General features: G+C 45.8%; 1 protein-coding gene across 1 annotated transcript in view; it reads left to right on the top strand.

Annotated features, from left to right (window-relative positions):
- Positions 1–11,168: 11,168 nt before the first annotated feature.
- Positions 11,169–25,702, top strand: part of LOC148040114 (putative hexosyltransferase MUCI70) — an 80,815-nt gene continuing 66,281 nt past the window's right edge. Inside the window, exons 1-3 of the mRNA XM_087696786.1 lie at positions 11,169–11,560; positions 12,337–12,405; positions 12,486–12,685. Of these exons, the coding sequence (XP_087552912.1) occupies positions 11,338–11,560; positions 12,337–12,405; positions 12,486–12,685 (492 nt within the window). The 5' untranslated portion in view covers positions 11,169–11,337. The remainder of the gene's footprint in view (positions 11,561–12,336; positions 12,406–12,485; positions 12,686–25,702) is intronic.

Raw genomic sequence — 25,702 nt, 5'->3', positions numbered from 1 at the left:
GGCATTGGCTAAAATGCCTTAGGACTAACAATGGGAGAGAATATGTGTCACGTGCCTTTGAACAACTATGTGACGAGTAGGGTATTAAGCGTCAATTGACCACCCCCTATACCCCACCCCAGAATGGTTTGGCTAAGTGGATGAATAGAACCATCTAGAAGCATGTACGTAGTATGCTTAGCCATGCAAGCCTACCACGGAGCTTTTGGATTGAGGTAGTTAGTACAGCTATGCATATCATCAATAGATCACCTTCTAGCAATTTGGATTTCTAGGTTGCAAAGGAGGTATGGACTGCTAGGAAACCTCCATCTTATGCACATCTACGTGTCTTTAGATGTGAAGCATTCTGCCATGTGCCCAAGGACAAGCATAGTAAGTTGGTTCCTAAGAGTGTCAAATACATTTTCCTTGGCTATGGAGATGCAGGTGAAATGGGTTACTGCCTCTGGGATCTATAGACGCGAAAAGTCATCTTCATCCATGATGTAGTCTTCCATGAAGATAAGATGCATAGGCAGCGTGAGAAGGTGATAGAGATACGCAAGGTTATATTCCAGGAAGAGCCACATACTCCTGCACAACCAGTTGGAGAACCTGTAACTGTAGTTGGTACACATGGCCAGGGTATTGGATAGGATGCTAGACATGTAGCAGAGCCTATAGTGAGACAATCTACTAGAGGTAGACATCCACCTGATCGATTATAGCCCTCAATGCATTTATGTCTTGGTTACAAATGCAGGAGAGCCTCTCACCTATGATGAGGCTATGCATAGGGGTGACAATCACTCCTGGGAGAGGGCAATGCAGTCTGAGATGGACTCTCTACATAAAAATATGCCTTGGGATTTGGTTTCCTTGTCTGCTAACAAGAAGGCTTTACCATGCAAGTGGGTGTACAAGCTGAAAAGTACCCCTGGACACCCCAAGCCGATTTATAAGGCAAGACTTGTTGCTAATAGTTTTAAGCAGAAGCACAGAGTTGACTTTAATGAAGTCTTTTCTCATGTGGTCATGTGACCACCCTACACTTAGTTTTGGCCTTAGTCGCACAGCTTGATTTGGACATGTATCAAATGGATATTAAGACTGCATTCTTGTATGGGGATTTGCGTGATGAGATATACATGGAGAAACCTAAGGACTTTGCAGAACCTAGCAGGGAGCACCTAGTGTGCAAGTTGAAGAAAGTCATTATGGCTTGAAGTAGGCACCTAGAGAGTGGTATCACAAGTTTGATGCCTTGATGCAGTCACAAGGCTATAGCAAGAGTGCTATAGATCCGTGTCTTTACACAAAGAAAGCCCGTGATGTACTTTATGTGGATGATATGCTAATAGCAGGGAAAGCTCATGATGAGCTGGATGCTCTTAAATCTCAGCTGAAGAAGAGCTTTGAGATGAAGGATTTGGAATGGGCCTCTCACATTCTTGGTATGCGCATTAAGCGCGATAGGCATCAGGGACTACTCTACCTCTCACAGAGGGACTACATTCATAAAGTCCTTGAGTGTTTTCGCATGCAAGACGTGAAGCCTATTGGCTATCCATTACCTTCTTATGTGAAGGTCTCATAGGTCGATTGCCTGCAGATAGATGAGTAGAGGGCGGAGATGGCCAAGATTCCTTATGCATCAGCCGTGGGTAGTTTGATGTATGCCATGATAGCCACTCATCCAGATATTGCCTTTGCAGTTGGTGTTGTGGCACGCTATATGGCTACACCTGGCAAGAAACATTGGGATGCTATGAAGGGTATCATGAGATACCTGAAAGGCACATCATATATGTGTATTTGCTATGGCATCCAGGATACTGGAGTTGTAGGGTACATAGACTCCGATTATGTAGGACATGCAGATAGTAGAAAGTCCACTTCTGGCTATGTATTCGCCTATGCTAGAGGTGCTGTCTCTTGGATGTCTAGGGTTTAGAAGTGTACGGATCTCTCTACCACTGAGGACGAGTATGTTGTAGCCATTAAGGCTTGCAAGGGGGCCATTTGGTTCATGACCTTGGGATTGATTATATACCTATGCTACATTCGGTTTCTATGAGTGCTATTTAGCTAGCCAAGAATCTGGTCTTCCATGCGAAGACGAAACACATTGAGGTGAGGTATTACTTCATACGTGGGGTCATGGAGGACAAGTCTGTTGACCTCGTCAAGATCTCCACTGACAAAAATCTTGTAGATCTACTCATGAAAAGCCTCACTACTGAGCACTTTGCCTTCCTCAGGAGATTGATGGGCATTGGATAAGATGATGTTTTTCCTCATCCTATTGTACATGTGTACATTGTATTGCCTTTTCTTTTTCTTTTCACTCCTCACTGGGGCAAAACCTGCCACTACACACTGCAAGTGGCAGGTGCCTATCACCATCACTTTATTCTTTATTTTTTTAGTGACAGTTTGAATAAAGGAAGGCCCAGTCACACATTGTGATTGTTGGAGTTCCCATTTGGTCTCTCTCTCTTCCTTGCTCTTGCTCTCCCACCATAGCTCTTCTAAGCAAGCTTCTATCCTTCTCACCTTTCACTCTATATATCTCTTCATCAACAAAAAGAAAGAGAGAAGTAAAGAAAAGAGAAAAACAAAGAGAGAAGAGATAATGCACTTACCTCCAAGCTTGAAGAAGAATCCCTTCGTACTTCCCTCCTTCTTCTTCTCCTTTGCGAGTTCCTTCCTTCTCCCTCTTCATGGATGGCAGTGGCGGTGGCAGTCTCTCTCTCTCTCTCTCTCTCTCTCTCTCTCTCTCTCGTTTATAAGCATGTAAAATGCCATGCTCAGGTTTTCACACTTTTTTATAAAGCCCCTCTCTCTCCCCTTTTTTATTTATCCTTGTCTCTCTCTTCCTTCCCCTCCCTTCTTCTCTCTATTTCTCTCCTTTCTTCCCTCCCCACTTCCACTCAATGCATCTCGTTGCAAACACAATCACATATAGAAATTCTTAAAAAACAAAGATATTGAAAGAAATGTCACCCCCCACTTCTCTTCTCTCTCTCCCCCCTCTCCCTTTACTTTTTTCTCTTAACCTTCTCTTTCGTTCTCTCATTGCTTTCCCGTTTCTCTCCCCTCTCTCTCGCTCTCTTTTTTTTCTCTCTATCTCTCTTTCTCCCTCCCACTCTCTCTCTCTCTTTCACTCTCTTTACCTCACCCTTCTTTTCTACCTCCTCATTCTCTCTTCCTTCCCTCTCCCTCTCTCTATTTCTCTCCCCCTCTCTTTCTCTCTCTATTTCCCTTTCTTTGTTTCCTCTCTCTTTGTTTCTCCCCCCTCTCTCGGCAAGGGTCTTTGAAGAAGCTATTAGAGTGGATGACCAGCTCAAGGAGAGAAGCTCCAAAAGCTCGAATCAAGCCAGCGCCAAGAATTCTGAGAGGGCCTTAGCCCGAGTGAGAGACCATGCCCAAGCGCTCAAGATAAAGGAAAGGGCACTGATTCAGGACAAGAGCTATCAGAGATTAAGATGGACATAGCCAAACTGTAAGAGATTATGAGACGGCCAACGTGCCCACATGTCCAATGCATGCATTGTGGTAGGAACCACCTGCTAGCCAAGTGTTAGGACCCTAGGTCACGACCTTGCGTTAATTAAGGTAGATTCAGCCACAACGCCATGCATTGTCGACTACCTCAGAGACTCCCATATTCGTAGCCTTATGGTCAACCCTACCTTGCAAATAGGCCACCAAACTTCATTGGAAGGGGAGCCCCATTAGCCCTCTTGGCACCTAATGGCACTAAGCCAACAATTCCTAGGATGGAGGTAAACCCTACATGTATCCCTAGACCACCTAGACCCTATGTAACCCATCCACCGAGTGATAGTCAAGTAGTCCACTATGTGGAGGAGCCAAACATCAATGAGCCTTATGTGAACCCTTATGTATCATACAATGAAGAAGGCAATGTAGTCCTTATGGACTATCGACCAATACGAGTGATGGTGTTAGGTAGAGGGGGAGACAGAGACCTAGGAGGGAAGACACAAGAGCCAATTATGTGTTGGACTTGCGGTCACCCAGTACACGTTTCTTTGCACTGCCTCGAAAGGGAGCAAGCTAATAGAGACAAGGCTGACCTGAGATGCGTTGAGTGTGGAATCGCTCATCTCTTTGTCGATTGCCCTAGACAGAAACCATCCTCTAGTTTGGCAAACGAGCGGCAAACGAGCTATCCGTTCCATTGGGGTTGTTCAGTGTTGAGACACTCGATGGGGAGGCCACCATTGCATGTCATGACTCGTGCGCAGACAAAGTAGGCCGGCATATAATTGCCAAGGCCTAGAAACCTTGATGCAACCTCAATCGGAAGGAAGAGTCGGAGATAGAGGAAGAAAAGATTGGACACTAAGGTCACACTCAAAACCGAAAGTGCCACGACATTGCCTATCGGATAGAAGGTCACTGACATAGAGACAAAAACATCAGCTCCGAAGACAATTGCGATGGGAAATGCTAGCTCCGAATACGATTGCGATGGGGAGAACCCCTACCCGAAGTGCTAGATCGAAGCCATTGAGAACATGGAGTGGGTGAAATAACCAAAGAGCACTTCAAAGACGCTGAGCCTATACTGGAAGACGAGATCGATGATCTCTTAGGCATAAGCATGCCAGTTCCACCCCCACGACTAAAATCAAGCAATGAAACTATGCCACACGCAATGCCACTTAGTTTAAAGTCTAAATGTTATGGACTAGCAAATTAGTCAAGGCCATTGGCCAGACACCGTGGGGACAAGAGAGAGGCAAGCAACTAGCAACCTTCTTAATACATTGGTAACCACCCTTGTGACTCTAAGCTTAGGAGACCTGCTTAGGCAGCATCCAATGCTATGGTAAGAGATGAAATAGTGGGTTGAAGAATCAAATGAACAAGCTGCTGCATACTTGCATGAGTACGATGCGAAAACACAAATACCTAGTCTAACGCTGCACCCGTACCTAAGTCCTTGCATGTGAATGCCTTTTGGGAAGGCACAAAGATGCATGTAGTCCTGCCAATCTTAGCTCGTGGAGATGTCATGAGAAAGGGAATCGTAGACACAGGAGTGGGAGTTACTAAGCCATGCGATGCTCCAAACTTGGGGTAACCCACTGGCTAAGACTACTAGGTTCAATGTCACACTGGCTAACGAAATGAAGGTGAAATTGTTCGGAGTGTTGAACAATTGGCCAGTAAAGATCATAGGAGTCTAGTTCTCTATTGAATTTATAGTCATGAAGAGAGTGGACTACAACATCCTGCAAGACCGCGGTCCTAGATGCACAATGCGAGAGTCATAGAAGACTAGGGCAATGGTCTCATCTTCTTAAGCAATCGAATAGAGGCTGTGAGAGTAGAGATGGACACTTGAAAGACTACGCCGATTGACCTAGAGGCCTTCTCCACCATGCTGAAGGGTGATGGCCAGATTAGGAAATCCTATGTCGCCTTAACCAAGTATATCCTATGCCTTGAAGGACGAGCGAGACTGGATGCATGTTCTCGCTACCATCAACCTGCCATTCTCAACAATGAGGAGTACGAACAAGCCATCAAGAAAATTGGCAAGTCCAAGGACACACCCTCAGTACCAATCTACATGATGGTGGAAAGCCTACGCAAAAGACCCAACCCTGTCACATTTCAAGTCCCGAACAATAGACGCAAGCTCCTAGAGATCCTAGTCTATTTGACCGACCTGGTAATCAAACAACTAATCTCAAGCCACTCCAAGATCTCTTGGATGATCCTGAATGGCGATGGTCCAAGGTGCATGATTTAAACTTGAGGTACAATTGGACCTGAGTCCCCAACCAACCAGAAGATATGTATTAGGACTTGGGAAATGGGGAGCAATCGGACAAAGAGAGCTCTGACAATGAATATGAAGACTGTTGCTCCTTCAGTGATGAGAGTGAAGGGGAAATAGATACTATAGAATATGACATTGGGGGACATATAATCGAACAAATACGAGTTGACTCAAGACCACGCAAGAAGAACACCTTTAGGGAAGGGAGAGAAGTGACCGAACCTAGTTAGAGCACATAGACACAATTGACTATGGGTAGGCATGCCTAACCCAACCAAGCAACGCAACGCGCCATTGCTAAGAACGGACTCACGTTCCGAGCTACAACCACCAGGAGAGACTCCCTCTTTTAGCAAAGACGGAAAGTTCGATTCTAAATCGGAAGTCAGCTCAGAGAGTGATCTTGAGATATATTGACCTCCCAAGACTAGATGCACCAAGGGGGACCTACACGTCCACCTAAGACGCCGATGGTTAAGGGAGGAATGACGGAAGTTGCCTAAGGAAACACAAACAGAAGAGGAGCGGAAACCGCAAGACCTACCAAAGCGATTCATGAAATTCAAAAAAAGGAGATAGGGTAGTGATCTTGCTGGAAGCCAAAGGATAGGGGAAAGCAAGTGAACCAATCGAAGGACCCGCTAAGGTCAAGGAGGTCAATTTAGCCAAAGAAGGGGAGATATCCCGACCTGTCTTTATAGCCAATGACTTAACTGAGGAAGAAGAAGCAAGTCTCACTGCTCTCTTATGAGAGTATACAAACATCCTTGCTTGGTCACTAGAGGAGCTCAAAGGGGTAGACCTGAGTGTAGTAACTCACAACATACCCATGACACCAAACACAACGCTCGTCAAAGCAACGACTGTATCCCATGAACCCAAAGCATGCCCACGCAACCTCCATCCCTGCAAAACAAAGAGGCCACCTGTAGAATACGATGAATATGTCAATGACTTCTCTCTCTCAACTAGAGAAAGCCAAGGAGGAGAAAAAAATCGCAATAGCAGGGCTAGACGCCAAAAAAGAAGCCAAGGCTGCATCTTAGTTGGAGAAAACATACCAAATAGCCATGGCCCAAAGGGAAGTTAATGAGATGAAGGAGCAACTATAGGATAAAGAAGAGATAGGAACTCAATGGTAGGCACGATTGGATGAAGAAATCGAGGCCATACGACACCTGCGACGGCACAACGAAGAGATTGTGGAGCTTTATGAAGATCTACAAGTTGAATTTGAGAAGATCACTAAAGCTATAGAAGAACTGGAGGAGCTGAGGGAGGAAAGAGCACACAAGTACGAAATAGAGGTGAAAAGATTGACCCAAGAGGCAGCCTAGGCACAGGAAGAGTAGCAAAAGCTAAGGGAAAAAATGGAAGATCAAGAACAAAGGCTAACAGTGCTAGCTTAGAGGCAAGGGGAAAGCCTCAAGGACATGAAAAGGAGAGTAGAAGAATGGGCCAGCCAGAATGAAAAAAGAGTTGGTAGCTCATGTGGAGAAAGACAAAACATTGGCGGAAAGTAGACAAACAGCTGTCCACATGAGTTTCAAGGCCTAGCAACGCGCCTTCCTCAATACGCTACTTGATGTCACTCAAACAGAGGAAGGGGAGGCCGTTGAGACGATTAAGAAGAAGCTTGGGATTGCACGCAAGGCCTTGAAGGCATGATTGCAAGTGCTGGCACCATCGGTGGGAGTCCACCTAAGTCCCGAAGAACAAAGAAAGTATCTATTGCAAGCAAGCCTGACCCCACAAGAGGTGGATGCATTAGGGTTCGCCGAAGGGGCGCAACAAAAAACTCAACACAAGGAAGAGGCTGGATTGAACTTTGAGATGGGACCTCATGAAGAGGAGTTAGTCCCACAACCTCCCTTCCCACCACAGCCAAACGACCAATAGCAGGTGGACACCTTTGAAGAAAGAAGAGTTGCACTCAAGAAAAAAGAAAAGCAGATGGTGGAAGATGCAAGGAGAAGGTTGAAGGCCAAACCCATATAAGTACTACCCGTGCCTATTTCACCAAGCCAAGATACTGTCCCAGTAAGCTTCCACACTGATATGGTGATCTGGGGACAATAGGAGACCTCCAAAAACCCCTTCAACTTGAACTTCCAATTCCCCACTAACTTACATAGGGTTTTGCCAATCAAGGTGGTGGAAGAGGTAATCAACATCGACAGCATGCTCGAGGAAAAATGGTTGATGAAGAGACAACAGAACCCCACCCTTTGGAGCACAGAGGATGTAGAATTTTGGCAAGACAAAATTTTTGAGGTCGCAAGGTCAGTGCCGAGCTACGAGCACCAGTCTACGAGCACCAGTCTACATGGAGAAGGAGCCTTTGTGACATGAACATGGACACTTAGATAACGTTCTGCAACACCTTCCCATTCGAGTGCAACAACCCAATATTCATGCCATACCCCCACAAAATGGAAGTGGATTTTGACCCCAATGTCCAAGGTCAGTACGATTTTCTCGTGATCTACAATGTAAATTGTACCACACCGGAGGAGGCCCTTTGCTTCACCCCTGAAAATCTAGATGACTCTATAGTTTGTTTTGTAGATGAATTCTCATCCTACCCCGACCCTGCATTCATTACTACCTGTAATTACCTGAGGTTACTTAGGATCCTACTTAGGCAATATCCTGCCTCGAAAGAATGTAACCTTCCACCCTTATTCTTTGATCCGAATGTCATAGACAGCTGCGCTATGGCTCGACTAATAATGTGTGCCACTTTTCTTTGCTCATTTTGTTTATCCATTCTAGAAGATATGAATGATAGTCGCTTTATGTGTTGCAATCATCCATTTTTCTCTACCACCATGCTGCAAGTTCACCTGAACCTCAAGGGGTACTTGTAGAGTCAGCAATTCCTAAATAAGTCTCTTAGGCCCTCTTCTCCACCCCACTCGAATGACGAAGCTTAGCTCTTGTCTTGCCTATGTAAAAAAAAAAGGCAAAGAAAAGAAAAGAAAAGAAAAAGAATGAGAAAGAAAGAAATTCGGAAATAAAAAGAAAGCAAAGATGAAAAGCAAGGAAATCACAACAAACAGTAGTCTACCCCACATAGGCCACATTCACTGCATATGGGGGTTCTCAAGTTAAGCGTATCCGATGGCCTCGGTTGGCTAGCTTCGTGTCTAACCCCCTATCCCTTTTTGATTCCCCACTATACATGCTTAGGGCACATCAAGGGGAGGACATACGGAGGGAGGTAGCACTCGCCATCGATTAGACATGCCACTTTATGCTACACACACCGCACCTCCCTTATGCACAAGCTAAGTCCTCAAGTGAGGGATAACACCCAGGCTTGCTCCCAGTCCCACTAACACGAGCACAATGCACCACGCGGCAAACTGAGCACACCCCCGGTAGTGCACCTTCTTTTCTTTTCAGGTACAAACAAAGGCCCCAACCACTAGCTCTGAAGGCCCCATCATCCATGCAATACACTCCCCATCTTATGTGACAATGTCACCATGTAGGTGCAACAAAACAGGGGCTGATCGAGGCAGCCCTTGTTTTGACTAGGGCTGATCGAGGCAGCCCTAGTCAAAAAGTGAACGAAGAAGCTCATTTGGAACATTGCAAGAGAAGGAAACCACAAAGGGCCAGGGGATGGATCTATCCAACACGATATTCAATTTTAAAGATGGATCCACCCATCAGTCTCTCTTTACACAAGGATCCGTCCAACACGATATTCACTTTTAAAGATGGATCCGCCCATCAACCTCTCTCCACAAAGGGATTTGTCCAACACCATATTCAGTTTCAAAGGACAAATTCCCTCATGGCCAGCAACAAAGCAGGACCCACCCCAACTTCCTCTTCAATTTCAAGGGCCGGTCCACCATCCAACACCAATCCCCATGAGGGCTTGTATACACACTCAGAAAAGCCACCCTGAGTACACCCATCCCTCCTTCCTACCACTCCACATCAGTGCCATGGGATTGGTACTATACTAGGAGGGGGGTAATGTTAACCCCAACTCAAGACGGAAGAAAAAGAAGTAAAATGCAGAGGCAATGGAAGTAGCAGGATAGAGAACAAGCAAGGACACAAGGATGGCCTCTAAAATCAAGCTAAAGGCGAAAGCGTATTTTTATGTGAAAGGTGCCCCAAAATTTTTGTAAAAGAGCATTAGGCTCCCTCTTGTGCAAATTGTAAAGAGGTAGACGGGCATGAACTAAAGAAATAGGCAAAGTAGAAGGGAATAGAAAAAATAACCTTACCACAATGACTGGTCATGTAAAAAAGGGGCTTGGTGCCCATGGGATTTTAGGGCATGGATATAAAGTTCAAGAAGTGAATGAGAGTTCATTCTTTGGTGTGTGCAAAGTGGGCTCTTTCTCGTATTCTCTCCTTAGCTTCTCTTGCTTGCTTACTTATGAGTGCTTGAGGAAGGGAGTGTGAGTGAGTGTGTGAGGGTAAGGGATCTTAGAGGTGAAACCCTCCACAATCTCTTCTCTTCTCTCATTTTGCATGTGGCTATGGAGAATAGAGCTTGGAGAAAGAGGTTTGAGGATGCTTGAGCTTGCATCACGAATCGTTAAACTATTGGAGTGCTTGAGAGAGGAAGCAACTCAATTGGGCATCAAGGGAAGCTCACTACATTCGTAAAGAGGGATAACGCATCGGCTATGTGAGAGGTAGCCATTAGTGCTCGCTTGAAACGCTTGAACAAATAAGCGGTCCGTAGGACTTGGCGGTTGAGCGTAAGCACCCAATACAGGTAATACAAGTCTAGTGCATAAAAGGTATTGCATACATATATGAGTTTGTATACACCTAAATGCAAATGCATGTCTATCCTTTTATGATTGCGCACACGAGAGAGAGAGAGAGAGAGGAGTTATGTAAAAATGGTGAGAGAGAGGGGGGTTGCAAATAGAGGAGAGGGATAAGCAAGGGGAGGGAGGAGAGGTGGAAAGGAGGGGAGAGAGAAAGCGATGATTGTTGCAAAGAGAGAGAGAGAGAGAGAGAGAGAGAGAGAGAGAGAGGTAACAATTATGTGGGAGAAAAATCACAAAGAGGAGAGGTGTGAAAAAGGGCACGGAGAGAGAGATTGGCAATAGATAACAAGAGAGATTCAAAAAAGAGAGACAATAGTAAGCAAGCATGTGACGTCTTACGCTTGAGGACACAAAAGAAGAATACGCGTTCATGTTATGGTTGTGTAATGGAAGTAAAGCATGTGATGTTTTTATACTCAAGGATGGCAAAGTCACAATGCGATATGGAAGCTTCGCTTCCCTTGCACCCCACTTTGCAGCAAGCGTTCCTTGCGCGAGAACGCTAGTAAATATAAAAAAGAAAACTTATCAACATTAGGGGAGATATTAAACTATGACGTCACAGAACAGATCTCATAGCTGCTCACTGTTGGTAAGTACTAGGGGAGACAAATGTTACGATACAGACAAATGTGAGTAGATAGTCCGAGTCGAGTACCAACTGCTTCGTACTCGGCTAGAACAGACCCTCACAGCTGCTTCTGGCCAGACAAAGCAAGCACGATGTTGCCCGCAGCCAAGGCATCTAATGGCAGCAGTCTCCCCTGGAGGAGCTTCCGTGCGCCGTCGCAGAGAAAGGGATGGTGGAGGCTTGTGTCGATCCATCATCAGAGCAGAAGCCGCCTGCGCGTGTTGCTTGTCATGGGCGTCGTGTGGGCGCTCGTCCTCATCATCATCTGGTTGTGGGTTCTTTGGGCTTGCGGTTCTCTTCAAAATCCTGCTCCGGGTAGTCTTCTCACTTCATCTGCCTTTCCACAAGAAGTTTTAGACAAATTCCCACTATAATTTTCACTATAATTCCCGCATTTTGAATTACGGCAACATTGTGAGATTCTGCAAGGGAGGGACTGCGTATCTAGCTAGGTGCGGTTCGGGGCGGTGGGACTGCTGCCCGAGCAGAAGCTCATGATACATGGAAAAGAGCCCCTTTTCCCACACGGGAAAATGTCAAAAAACTGATTCTGCTTGACTATAGCTCTTCTCGTCTACCAGTGATGATCTATCCACGCTTCTCCACCTCGATCTTATCTAGCTTGCAAACAATTAAAGCAAATGTTAGCTGTCATCATTGGCTTTGCTCTCATAACACGAATGGCAGCGAGTGTGCCCTCTATGGGCGATTAACCAAGAAAAGGGATATTTTTAACTTTGATGTCGTGGAAAAAGAGCCTTGGACACAGTAGTTCAGAGTCTGTTACAGAGCTCCTTATTACCTAAGTTATGACAAGTTAGGTATAGAGTCCTCTCTAAGGGGGCAGAATGTTGGTGACACGATATGAAATTGGGCTGAATGTGAAGAGCACTGTTTGAATCATCATTTATCTAGCCGTGCAGAAAGTATTAATTCTAATATCTACTTCATGTTTGCTTCTGTGTGATTGAGTGATCATGATCCCTGACATTAGTCAAATACTGAACAGTTGTTTCACAGAGAAAAGTGTGTGTTTTGGTGTTAGAGAGCATGGGAGCTGGCTGACAGTGGGGTTGTGTTATGTTATGCAGGGAGATGCAAAAAAAACAAGTTCTACATTATTTTTGGTGCTCTAGGATTGCTCCCCAAGCCTGTTCATCGTCAGTATGCACCAGTAAAACTTTTGATTAGCATTGTTTTCTCTCAACTTATCTGTAACTCTTTGCTGGTGGCATGTCAGGGTGTCCAATCCCTCTTTGGGATGATCCATATGCTATAAAAATTCCAAATTTGCCATTTGATACACATTATCCTTTGAGCGTGACTTACATCAAGAACGACCCTGCTCTTGTCTCAGATCCAAAAAGGTTCCCTTTGTTTGGTGGTTATCAATCATGGCAGCAACGTGAAGAAAGCTTTCACTTAAAACCTCAAATGGAGGTACCTAATTTCCAATCACTTTTTATGAGAAGCTTGTTTATGTGAACTTGTCCCTTGTTTCATACACTAGAAAGAGGTTGCTTGTGGTTGCTCTTTGTTTTCACTCATTTCATGCAATGGTGCCATATAACATCATGGGGATTTACGTTTAATACAGTTCTGTTCCACTGATTTGGCTTTGCCATAGCATGTTTATGTCAGAAGATCCCCCTTTTATCAACATGGGGTCATGCTCTATCCTAAGCAGCTTTGATAACCTCATGTGCATGGATCTTGGTTATCAACAATAAACCAACTTAAAGACTGCATTCAAGTAGCTGTATGTGTAGCACTATCTAGGCAAACCCACCATTCAAAGACTTGTTTCAATTGTGCATCTATGCGTATGGAAGAAAGGGAAAGACATTGAAACATTTTTTCGGGGAAAGGTTTTTGTTTTTTTTTTAAATTCTGAAAAAAAAAGTCTCCCTTAGAAGGGGATGGGGCGTCCAAGGGATTTTTTTTTTTTTTTTTGGTTTTCTTTTGGGGGGGGGGGGGGCGCTCTAGGATGGACGGGATAGGAATTGATTGTCCCCCTTGTTTTAAAAGACCACCTCCACCTTTTTGGGTTGGGGACAACAAGGGTTTGAGATGGTTGTCCCTTGTAACTATGGGTGGAGCCTTTAGGAAATGTAGAGGTCTAGGGCTGTCGAAGGTGGTGCACATGTGTGGATAACTTTGTTCAAGGTAGTGGACATGTCTTGTAGGAAGCAACACACAAGTTTGTAGGCCCTTTGTAGGCGTAGGTCTACGAGTTGATTACACAAAGTGCATAGGTTAGGTAGGTAGGGTTCAAGTCTCAGATTCCATGTGTAAGTAGCATGCTTGTATGTTAGGTGTTAAAGATAGCCAAGGCAATTGATTATCGTCAAGGACAATAGTAGTAATCACTTGTCACTTGAATGTATCCCTAGTAAAAAGACAAATGAGTTAGAGAGACACATAGGCAATGAGGTGCAATAATTAGCAATGTCACCAAGTACTCTTGACATTTCAGGGATTCTGAGCGATATATGGAAATATTGATCTAGAGCAAGAGAATGATGCCAATATTAAATCAACTGCATTGAAATGAAACTATTGAGTATGTGGACAACCACATATGGTTATCCTTGGATATTGTGGACGAGTGCTTGTAGCATTGGCACTTGGTATTGACCATCACTAGGTGTGAATGTGTTTTGATAATTTAGATGGTTAAAGGGTTCTATGGTGTGAACATGCCCTTGGGCTAGGGTGGTTAAGAAGTTCATTTGTGCGATATCTTGTTTGAGATTCAATCTTGGACTCTAGATTTTAGACAGCTCCATTCACATATCGGGATGGTGTGGGCTGATATTATGGGATGTTAGTCCTTGACATTGGAGCATGGCTAGTTAACATGCTGCCGGTCTCATGGTTGGGGGTGAGCTCATTTGGTTCTATGGCTAGGAGGTGAGTTTGATGTCCATCTTTGTATGTTTCTCTTCATGCTTATATGGCTTGTGTCATGTCATGTATGCATGTTGGAGATCTATGGGGGCTTTTCATTGGTATCAGGGTGGCAACTTGCTTTCTACCATGTGACATAATGATATGCACATAACCACTAGAAGCTCACGAGATCATGAATGGTCCATGCTTGATGGGCCTATTGCACTCCCTAATAGGGTGATATGGGATGCTACTAGCGGGAGAAGTGGACATGCAAAGCGCATACAAGCATGTTGATCATTTGCATTATTAATACTATCTTTGTTGCATTAAGGATGATGGGGAAGGGGAGAGATGATCGAGATAGAGGTTGGATGTTTCAACAAAAAAACAATGGTGGAGGTGAAATATCGCTCAAGACATTGAGATCACGATGATGATGGATGTGCCACCTTTGGAACACAAATTAATATGGGTGTAACCCAATGTTGATGCTTGTAGGGCCAATACCTATGGGTGGCTCAAGTCGAAGAGCTGAAGTGTAAGACAACATGTTCTAATTGCACTACTCAAGACACAGGTAAGAGAACCCAAATGTGGAAATGATCCTCACATCTTATATTTAAAACAATTAAATATGATATTGTACAAGGTATGGCTTCGATAGCCCAAGTTGAGTGCTATCTAACACACTTGTGTACTCCATGTCTATAGTGCATGTCCTTGCCCAATTTAGGATAGTCACAATTTGCCATGATCAATCTTGGCTCAAACCACCAACACTTCAATCTATGCTCTTCGAGCCACTTGCTCACACTCGTGCCTTCTTGCTCTAGTGATCTCGTCAATGACTTGCTAGGGATAGAATCACGATCAATCCAAAAAACAATTAGCGTTGGGAGACACAATAGGTGTTGATTTCCTCAATGATGATTCTAATGCTTGATCACCACCATGATGATGATCCTAGTGGTCTTTGATGTCATAAATAGGCCTTGTAAAACATGTCAATTGACCCTCTACAATGTTTAAAACAATTTGACTGCAACCCAACCAACTTGCCTCACATTCTCTTGCTCAACATAGCATCGCCACCCATACAGGTGCACTAGACTAAGTTACATACCATTCCTCCATCATTCTTTTATTTGCCTATGCATGGCCACTAATGTAGAGACTTAAGGTTGGCTCTAGAGAATGACTATAGTCTTGATTCAATAGTTTGCCTTGCAAGACTATAAGGAGTGTGTTATTGATAATCGTTGTAGGGGGTTCAACTGACATTGTGAGCTCTTGAGGGGGTTACCTAGAAGGTGCCTATAGGGCCGATACATTGGTGGCTCCAGTTAAAGAGCTAAGCATGACACTAGGTTCTAATTTGCACAACTCAAGACATAGATAAAAGAACTCAAAGCTAATAGTGATCCTCACATATTATATTTGCAATATTTAAATATGAGATTGTACAAGGTATGGCTTTGATAGTCCAAGCAGTGCACTCCATGTCTAGAGAGCATGTTCCTACCCAATTTAGGACAACCACAAACTCTTCAATCCATGCTTTGCTTGCCACTTGCTCACATGTGTGTCTCCTTGCACTCCAAATCTTATCAATGACTTGCTAGGAGAAGAATCACGATTAGTCTAAAAAACAATGAATACTGGGAGACACAGTAGATGTTGACTTTTGCAATGATGAATTTGATGCTTGATCATGATGATGATGATGATCTCACAATCCTTGAGGCCATAAATAGGCCTTGGGGCTTGTAAAACATGTGAGTTGACCCTCTTTAATGTTTAAAATAGTTTGAGATTTGTTTTACCATTATCAAAACAATCTTGTCTTGCATAGGTGATCCTCAAGCACATGGTATATAACTTGCTATATCACAACTTCACCAACTTGCTGTACATTTTGTTGCTTACTATAGCATCGCCATGCAGATACACTAGACTAATGTCAAGACAAGGATCCTAAGTAGAGACGGTTTGCAGGATAGCTTGATTGGAGTGCTAATAGTAGGCATCGGGCCGGTATGCTAGGGTATTGATGGGGTCAAGAGGTCAAGGCATAGCCTACATTAGGACACAAGGCTATATGGACTAAAGGGTCAAAGGATGGGTGATCAGTGTGAATGGACTTACTAAGGTTAGTGTGAATATAGAGATCATGGATTATCCTAAAGATACTAGTGTAGTACTAAAACAGGCTATCAACTTGAGTGGTTGGGAGGTTAATTGAGCTTTCCATAACTTTTGTGCTTATTGAAGGCAAGACTTTTGTGTGTGTACGACATTGGTATTAGAGCTAGGTTGTTGAAAAAGACTAGGAAGCATACGAGAGGGATGCAGCCAATTGACACCTAGATGGTACCACCCCCACAGTTGGATATTGCAAGTGGCGATTGAGGCATAGACCTTGGCATAGTTAGCAATGAGGTTATGAAGGCTTCATTGGGAGCTTTGACTTGTCTATCACTTGTTTTGACGGAGGAGGTAGCTCATACTAGAGCACTCAGTTTATTGCATTTCAATGTATTTTTCTCCTCTAGTTGGGATTTTATGTGCATTTCTTGGGGCAGTTTCTGTCAAAAGATGACGTACCAGCGAGACAATAGAGTTTGCGGAGAGGAACATGGAGTGAACTCGGCAAACAAGGAGAAGAGAAGAGAAGAGAGAAGAATCTCTGATGAATGGAATGATGAAGTTCTGAATCATGGAGTGAATGTGATATAAGGGAACAAGGGTGCCGTAGCACAAGGAAGATGATGAAGATAGCCACGAACCACGAACCACGAACCACAAACCGCAATGTCCTCCTGAAGAGGTGTAAGGGTAGTGGAAAGGCTAGAGAGAAGAGGTGACGGATTGAATGAATCAGCAGTAAGGAATGAATGAGAGAGTGGCCTATAAATAGGCACAATTAGTCTAGGATGGTGCCCCTTTTTGGGGTTGCAAACCCTAAATGCAAATCCTAAATGCAAAATGCAGAAACGCAAAAACACAAACTGCGGGTGAGAACCCCCTCTCAGGAAGGGGAAGAAGAGGAGTGAGGTGAAGATGGAATGCTACATGCTAAAGAATGCTCATGTAGTAGGTGCCACTTGGATAGAGTCCCTCATGGGAAAATTGTTTACTTGCCCAAGTGTCCTAGTACAAAGATGATGAAAACATGCAATGCATAGGAGGAATGTCGGACTTTGTGTGGTGCCAAGAACCATAAGGATATGCCCATACTCGATCTCTGGAGTTGGCTCCATACTGACCAAGGGACAATAAGATCCACCCTATAATCTGAGAATACCACTTGAAAGGAGACCTTTGAAGATAATTAGGAGACAGGATGAGCTGTAGAACTCGAAACTCAATCTCGGGAGAGAAGCCACTAGCTCCGTGACTCCATGTTGGAAGGAATACGAAGGCCTAGCCACCAAGTTACCGTTGAAGACCCAAGTGCCCCGATCTAGGTAGATCCTCTAAATCCTGGGTATGAGTAGAGGAAAGGATTGCTCAAAGGAGAGCCACTCCTCGAAAGTGAAAGGTGGTGGTGTGTGAAGAACTTCATGGCACATAAGGTCCCTCTCTGAATCGGAAGGAGTAGAAAAGTAGGAGCCCCATCTGAAGCCAAAGAAGAATCGGAAGTCCCCTCTGAGGGCGAAGTAAGAAAATTTTCCTCTAAATCCCAATCTGAGAGAGAGAGAGGGAATCCAACCACTCATGGCTCACCGATTGCGAAGCATCTGATGAGGAAGGAAGTGCCGCCATCTAGGGCTCAGAAGAAGAAGCTGGAAAGCACCCAGAAGTGGCCTCTCGAACCTGAGTGGAAGAGGGTGGGGAAGAAGGAGGCTCAGGATGAGCCAAGGGTGGGGAACAGTCGTAAGCTCTCAGGAGAGTGGACTGTGGAGGAGATGTGGGCCGTGGAAGCCACTGTACGCGGAAGTGGGTAGGGGAAACCTCTGCACAATGGGGCGGTCTCCAAGAGGGCTTATCGCCTCGTAAGGTCTAGCCTCCGTGTGCTCGAAAGGACTGAGTGCACGTCGGGTGTGGCTTATTGCCTTGAGCATAATACTCTGATAGCTGATGTAGAACGATCTCTGTGGCCTAGGAAGGAGAGGTGGCACAAGGAGTGCCTGGTGGAAGACTCATATACTTCGAAGGGGTGGGGAGCAAAGGCGAAGACGGTAGTCTTCGGTGGGATGATCGTTCGTGCCGCAATAGTAGCACAACTAGAGAAGGCAAGTCCACTTACATATACATCAAATACAACCTCATGAGCATCATTAAATGATTTGATCGTAGTTTCCATAACTTTCATTTTCTTTCTCAAAACGGCCTTTGCAATCCTTTGTTCTTCTTCAAGATCTTCATCATTGCACTCCTTGTCCAAGCCTTCAAAGTCCAAAATGGAAGGCTTGTTGACATTGTTTATATATCACTCAAATTTGATGAAGCTTTTCTCCATGGTCACTAATGTCAAAACCACCAAAGAATCTATAGATCCAAAGGCAAACGTTCTATCCATCGGTAAGAAGTCCACATTACCAACTAGCATGTGATACTTGCAAGAAATGCTTTCAAGAACAATTTCCAAAGCTACCATTTGCTTTCGATCAAGAAATGATAACAACATGGATTGTTTAGGTTCACATGTCATTTGTAGTAGAGTGGATACAACCTTTCCAAACTTTATAGAGTCCCATTTCATTCCCTCAACTCCATGTGCTACATCTAGAACAACAACCCCAATGATAATTGGATCTGATTTGATCTGATATTTCTTTTGTTTTTGTACTATAGGAATTTGTCAGTGCACATTGTATTCAGCATTCATTTCAGTCAGTGCAGTATTTCTTTCTTCATTTTCTGCGTTCTCTCTCTCTCTCTCTCTCTCTCTGCTCGTGTTCCTTCTTCTGTCGCGCACTCTCACATGGCATCATCGCCTAACTGAGAGCACAGAGGAGAGCTTCCATTGCAAAGGAGGACACCATCAAGTTCGGCCCTTCTTCCCTCCTTTCTAGCCCCTGGTGGTGCTGTCCAGGCTGAAACGCAGCCTTCCATACCTGCGTTTTGCTGTTTTGCAGCATCAGGAGGAGTAGGCGATAGTTTTCTAGGTGTTTGTAGCCTGCATTTGCATCAAAAGCAGCCAACAGGAGGCTGTCTACATCAGTAGAGGAGGAGGCGTCATCATCTGTAGGATAGGCGGCAGTTTTTCTCTCCAGGCAGCATCATTTTCTCTCTCGTCTTGCAGGCGATAGCCTCTTTTGGGTCTTTTCTAACATAGGCGGCTCCATCTTGACTGTGTGTTGGTTGCAGATTATTCGTTGATTGGAGATATATATAAAGATATCTTATCACTAGTTTTTTGCTGATTTAGAGGATGTCTCTATTCCTTTCTCTGAGAGACAGAGAGACTTTCGTGCTAGTTCATGCGACAGTCGGAGGTCACCTAGCCCATTTGAACGAGATCCCTCTATTCCCCGTTTTCTCCATGTTTCATAGATGGCTCGTTTTGCTGGCCTTCATATGCCTTCCATGGCACCCTCTATACAGGTGCTCGTACTCCCTTCTTTGCCCATAGAAGACCGGCTTGATGGTTCCAACTACTTACTTTGGTCGTGTAAGGTGGAGTGTATCCTTGATACCTTCGATCTTTGGGAGTTTGTTACTCACCATATTCCCCGTCCACTGGAGGATTCCCACCGTTGGATCATCGATGGATCGTGCGGCCTTATGGGATCGGCTCAACTCAAGAGTTCGATCTTTTCTCTTTATGAGCTTACAAGATTTTGTCCTAGTGCATGTGCGTTGGTTGCGGAAAGCAGCGGAAGTGTGGACAAAGCTTGCTTCTTTGTACCATCAGAGGACATTTGCCCATCGAATTACTCTCAAGAAGACGTTACGGATACTCGCTATTGATGATTCTTCTTCCATGAAGGATCATATCAACAGGTTGGAGGACATGAGGGATGAGCTTGCGTCCCTTGGCAGGGTGATCTCTTCTGAGGATATGGCCATGATTCTTTTGACTTAGCTGCCATCTCCTCGTTTTGATGTCTTCTACACTAGCCTTCTTACATCGAGGTTGCTAGTGGATCCACCTCCACTAAAGCTTTTGTTGCAGGTTTAAGAGGGGGCACATAGAAGACAGGGAAGTCACATGCTAAAAGACAGGAGAGTTCTTCAGGTTCTTACTCCGATTCGGAGAAGCCTAAATGCCCATATTGGGGGAAGGGGACACATCCAGAGAAGAAATGTTGGAAGAAGTACCCTCACCCTTGCCCGGGAGTGAAGGATGGAGCTAAAACATCTGAGCCTTCTACCTCTACTCCAGTGGTTACCCATGAGTCAATTTTCCTTCATATTGTTGACTTGGAGGAGCCTTCTTCAGTGGTTGCCTCATCTTGTGAGAGACCTTGGCTGGTTGATAGCAGAGTTTCTAGTTATATGACTCCCCGAGGTGATTTGTTGTAGGATCTATGTCCTTCTAAGGGTTCAGTCATTGTTGGTGATATTGTTTCGGTGCCTATTTGTGGTGTTGGCACTTTGCCTTTATTTTCCGACTGTTTGTCGAGCTCCCTTTCCCAGGCTCTTTATGTTCCGGACTTGGGCTTTCCACTCCTCTCAGTCTATGGCCTTACTAGGTTTGGTACGCGGGTTGTCTTCACCGAGCAGGCGGTTTGTATTGAGGATTTTTCTACAGGGGCTATTATTGCGACAGGTTGGTAGGAGAGCAGGGTTTACAAGCTCCATTTCCCTTCTCTTATACAGGGTTCTCCAAGGTAGTTGTCTATTGCTACACCCTTTTCCACTTGTGCACCCTCTTTTCCATAGGCTCCTTTCCATCCCCCACTCTCGCCTTCGGTGGTTCCCTTGTACCCCCCATCCCTTTCAGAGGGGGACAATCTCGATGCTGCGGCTGCGGATTTCTTTGCCCCTAGTGTTTTAGAGAGGGTTTTCTAGGATCGTGAGGAGCTTCTTCATTGGCAATCTTCATTGATGGACTTCATTGACATTGGCATTCCTCTTGCCACCCGAGGATCCGTTTCTCCCTTGGCCTTCCGTCACATCCAGGATCTGAGAGGGGGTGTTAGCAGTCATGTTTGTCATGCCTTGTCATCTCTTGCTTGTGAGCCTTAATCTGAGTCAGACGAGGACTTTAGGAGCTCTGACTTGTCTATCACTTGTTTTGACGGAGGAGGTAGCTCATTCTAGAGCACTCAGTTTATTGCATTTCAGTGCATTTTTCTCCTCTAGTTGGGATTTTATGTGCATTTCCCGGGGTAGTTTCTGCATTCTTCAGCTTGCCTCACCTATCGAACATTGTCCACCCTTTCCCGGATTTTTTTGAGCATTCTTGGCATTTTTACCAGCATTAAATGCTGGTCGGACATATTTTTGGCCTCAAATTTTAGGTTGGCAAGTTTTTGGGTTTTTTTGGCTATTTATAGCCATTTCCCACTTGGCAGTCAGTTGTATTATCATCTTCCTGTCAGAGATCATAGCCTGTTTCAGGCAGGCAGCAGCAGGCAGCAGCTGCACAGTCCAGCTGCACAGTCGGACTGTGCAGTCGGACTGCCACGTGGCAGTCCGACTGTCTGCAGCTGATTTTTATCAGGCTGCGCCTTATTTTGGCGCCCCATCCTAGGCAGATTTTCGCCTATTTATTGCTGACGTTTTCAGCAGTCTGGCATTCATTCTCTGTCGCAGATTACAGACCGGTGCCGTGCAGATCTCTGTCTCTGTTCGCAGATTTCTGACAGCAGACAGTGCAGACTGCAGCAGACTTCGAGGTGGACAGCAGGTCGCATCGTCGAGGTGGAGACACGCAGTCCAGCGCACTGCGCCCGTGTATATCTTTGTATTCAGCATTCTTTATACAGCAGATCTTCAGTGTACACTGTCTCTTTCTCTCCCTTCTCTCTCTGCGTTCTCTCTCTCTCAGTCCTACGCTTCCGCACCGCTGCACTCTGACATGGTATCAGAGCAGTGTATGAGGGCTGACTGAGCGCAGAATCAACCTGAAGAGGAGTTTCCATCGCGACACAAATTTGCGTTTTTTGCGTTTAAGGGCAGACAGGAGGGCTGCGCCTTGGAACAAGGCTGAAACGAGTGTGGGCGCACAGGAAAGGAGTACAGGTGGTGGATTTGCTGCTGTTTACTGCTGTTTGTCGCGGAGAAAGTTTGAGTTTTCAACCTAAAAGTGCAGGTTTTGCTTTTTCATCGCCTCCGGCGGGTGAAGAAGCTTCGGGACGCTGAAGAGCCTTAGCAGGCTGAGTCTACTCAGTCAGAGGGGGCTGCTTTTGCGTTTGAGAAGGCATTGCAGGTGAAGATGTCTACAGAGATGGACCTGGAGTTCCAGGCGATTATGGACCGGAAGGTGCCTGTCCTACCGGCTCTTCCTACAGATCAGAAGCTCGACGGCGACAACTACCGCATTTGGCGCGTTATGATGTTGGCCATTCTGGAGTCCTATGATTTGGCGGAGTTGGTACAGGAAGATATTGACCGACCCTCGGTAAGAGATGAGTCCAAACTCTCTTCCGATGCTCGTGCGGAGTTGGCCAGGGCCCAGTCTCATTGGGACAAACTGAATGCCAGGATTCGATCCTTTCTCTTTCTATCATGCACTACAGCTGTGATCGCTCACATCGAGCACTTGACGGTGGCTCGTGAGATATGGCTGGAGCTTGATCAAATGTACAATCGGATGACCCTGATGAAGAGGGTTTCTTTGGAGGTACAGATGCGGACCTTGTCCGTCAATAAGTCTTCTTCGCTAAGGGAACACATTAACAAGCTAAGGCAGCTACAGATGCAGGTTCAGAATGCGGGGAAGCCGATCTCCTCCGAAGACATGGCGATTACACTCTTGTCCCAGTTGCCGCCACGATTCGGTACATTTTACTCTGCCCTTATTGCTTCAGGGCGAGAGTCTACTCTTCGGTGGGAGGAGTTGGTTCCTATGGTCTTGGACCAAGAGGAACAGTTAAAGGGACAGAATGCTTCCAAGACGGAGGCGTTGACAGGTCAAGCCTCTCAGAAGAAGGGGAAGGACCAAAAGAAGAAGAAGGGGGATAACAAGTCCAAGAAGGACAAGGAGAAGGACAAGGACAAAGACTCCACATGCCATATTTGTGGAAAGACTGGCCATTGGAAGAAGGATTGCCCTGACAAAGACTCGAAGGACACCAAGAAGAAGGAAACCAAGGATTCTGGAGCGGTGGCTGCACCCTCATCAGCTGCATTTCTACATTTAGTTGTCATTGAGGACGCTTCTCCGAATGCTTCTGATGCTGCGATGGCGGCTTCCCAATCTCGAGAGTGGATTATTGATAGTGGTGCCTCACGGCACATGACTCCTTCATCAGATGGTGTCGCCCAGCTGCGACCTTCGCGTGGGCAGGTTCTCATTGGAGACAGCTCTTCAGTTTCTATTGCAGGTCGGGGTAAGATGCAGCTTATTCCGGATGGACGAGGTGGCACCCATACTTCAGAGGTTTTGCATGTACCAGGATTGGGGTACCATCTCCTTTCAGTCCATAAGATTTGTTCCCTTGGTCTTCTGGTGGAGTTTGACAGTTCTACAGTGCGAGTCCTCGATCGTGAGTCGAGGAAGGTTCTATCATGTGGATATGAGGAGAACGGCATTTACAAACTGAAGTCTTCCACTGCCCTCTCTACTCTTCTTCTTACCTCACAGTCACAGTCTGAATTATGGCATGCTAGGTTTGGTCACCTGAACTATGACTATCTTCGGAAGGCGTCACGGGGACAGCTTGTTCGAGGGTTGCCGGATATAGTGGTGAGCCAGCAGCCATGTGTCTCCTGCATACGGGGGAAGCAGCATAGAGATGCCATTCCCCATACCGCTTCGCGGCGGTCTACTTCACCGATGGAGTTAGTATCTACGGATCTATGTGGCCCTATGAGGAATGAGTCCCTGCGTGGGAGCTCGTACTTCATGCTGATCGTGGATGACTATAGCAGGATGACATGGGCCTATTTTTTGGCACTAAAATCAGAAGCTTTCTCGCACTTCAAGGATTGGCTTCTCTTTGAGGAGAACCGATCAGGCCGGAAGTTGAAGACCTTGCGATCCGACAAGGGAGGTGAATTTGTCTCTAATGAATTTGCTCGGTTTTGTGCAGATAGAGGAGTTCACCAGGAGTTTGCCAATACGAATACTCCACAAGAAAATGGTATTCTCGAACGGAAGAACCGCAGTGTGATCGAGATGGCGCGCACCATGATGGAGCACCGACAGACCCCCCAGGTTCTGTGGGCCGAGGCTGTGGCTACTGCAGTCCACATTCTTAACCGATCTCCTACTTCGGCCGTGGAAGGGATGACTCCATTTGAGGCGTATTTTGGGACGAAGCCAGATGTTTCTTACTTTCGGGTCTTTGGGTGTGATGCCTATGTTCACATTCCCAAGGCTCACCGTGACAAATTTGAAGCGGCTTCCCGAAAACAGGTATTTGTTGGCTACAGCTCCCAGTCCCAAGGCTACCGACTGTATGATCCCGTCAAGCGGGATGTATATACTAGCCGTGATGTGCGGTTTGTGGAGGTTCCGGCTTCTTCAACGGGGGAGGAGCATCCCGTTCTTGGAGATCCAGGGGAGAGTTTGGCTCCTTCTACAGTTCCACTGGAGCCTGTGCCGTTTGATTATGATTCTGTTTCTGACACAGAGTCTACTGTTCCACCGGATCCTTCTGAGGAGTTACCACCGGTGGACATTCCAGAGTCTTCTACTGATGGAGAACGACGAGGGGAGGTTCGGCCTCCTCCTCGCTGGGCCCGTGACACACTCCGTGATTCAGGGATCGAGGGGGTTCCTGAGGAGTGGGGACCGCAGGATGGTCCGCGGCGGTCACGGAGGCACCAGGCGCATTCTTCGGAGCTTGTGTGCTCCAATTATTGTTTGATGTCCCGCGTTATGCAGGATCGAGAGCCCACCTCCGTGAAGGAGGCTTTACAGTCCGCCCCATGGAAGAAAGCTATGGAAGCTGAGTTGGAGGCTATTGAGAGGAATGGCACTTGGTCACTTGTGCCACGCCCCCCGAAGAAGAAGGTGATTGGAGTCAAGTGGGTCTTCAAGACCAAATATCTCAGTGATGGTACTTTGGATAAGCACAAGGCTCGCCTTGTTGCTAAGGGTTTTGCCCAGCGCCCAGGGATTGACTGTCATGACACCTTTGCCCCTACAGCTCGTATGGCAACCATTAGAGCTGTTCTTGCTTTGGCTGGCCATAGGAGATGGCCTGTTTATCAGCTGGATGTGAAGTCGGCCTTCCTGAATGGTGATTTGAAGGAGGAGATCTACGTTGAGCAGCCTCCTGGCTTTGGTTCTTCAGATGGGAAAGTCTACAGGTTGAAGAAGGCCCTGTATGGTCTCAAGCAGGCCCCGCGAGCTTGGAACGAGAAGATTGATTCGTTCCTCCAGACTCAGTTGGGATATCGGCGGTCCAAGGCCGATCCGCAGCTGTATGTTCACACTTCCGAGGATGGTTGTGTGCTGTTTGTATTATATGTTGATGATTTGATTGTCACAGGTGATGA

This window comes from Lygodium microphyllum, chromosome 2 (genome assembly GCF_053477565.2).
Source record: "Lygodium microphyllum isolate KBCC chromosome 2, Lygodium_microphyllum_v1.1.10, whole genome shotgun sequence".
Lineage (NCBI taxonomy): Eukaryota > Viridiplantae > Streptophyta > Polypodiopsida > Schizaeales > Lygodiaceae > Lygodium > Lygodium microphyllum.
Note: the sequence above shows the minus strand (reverse complement) of the source record. Positions and strands in the feature narration are given on the sequence as shown.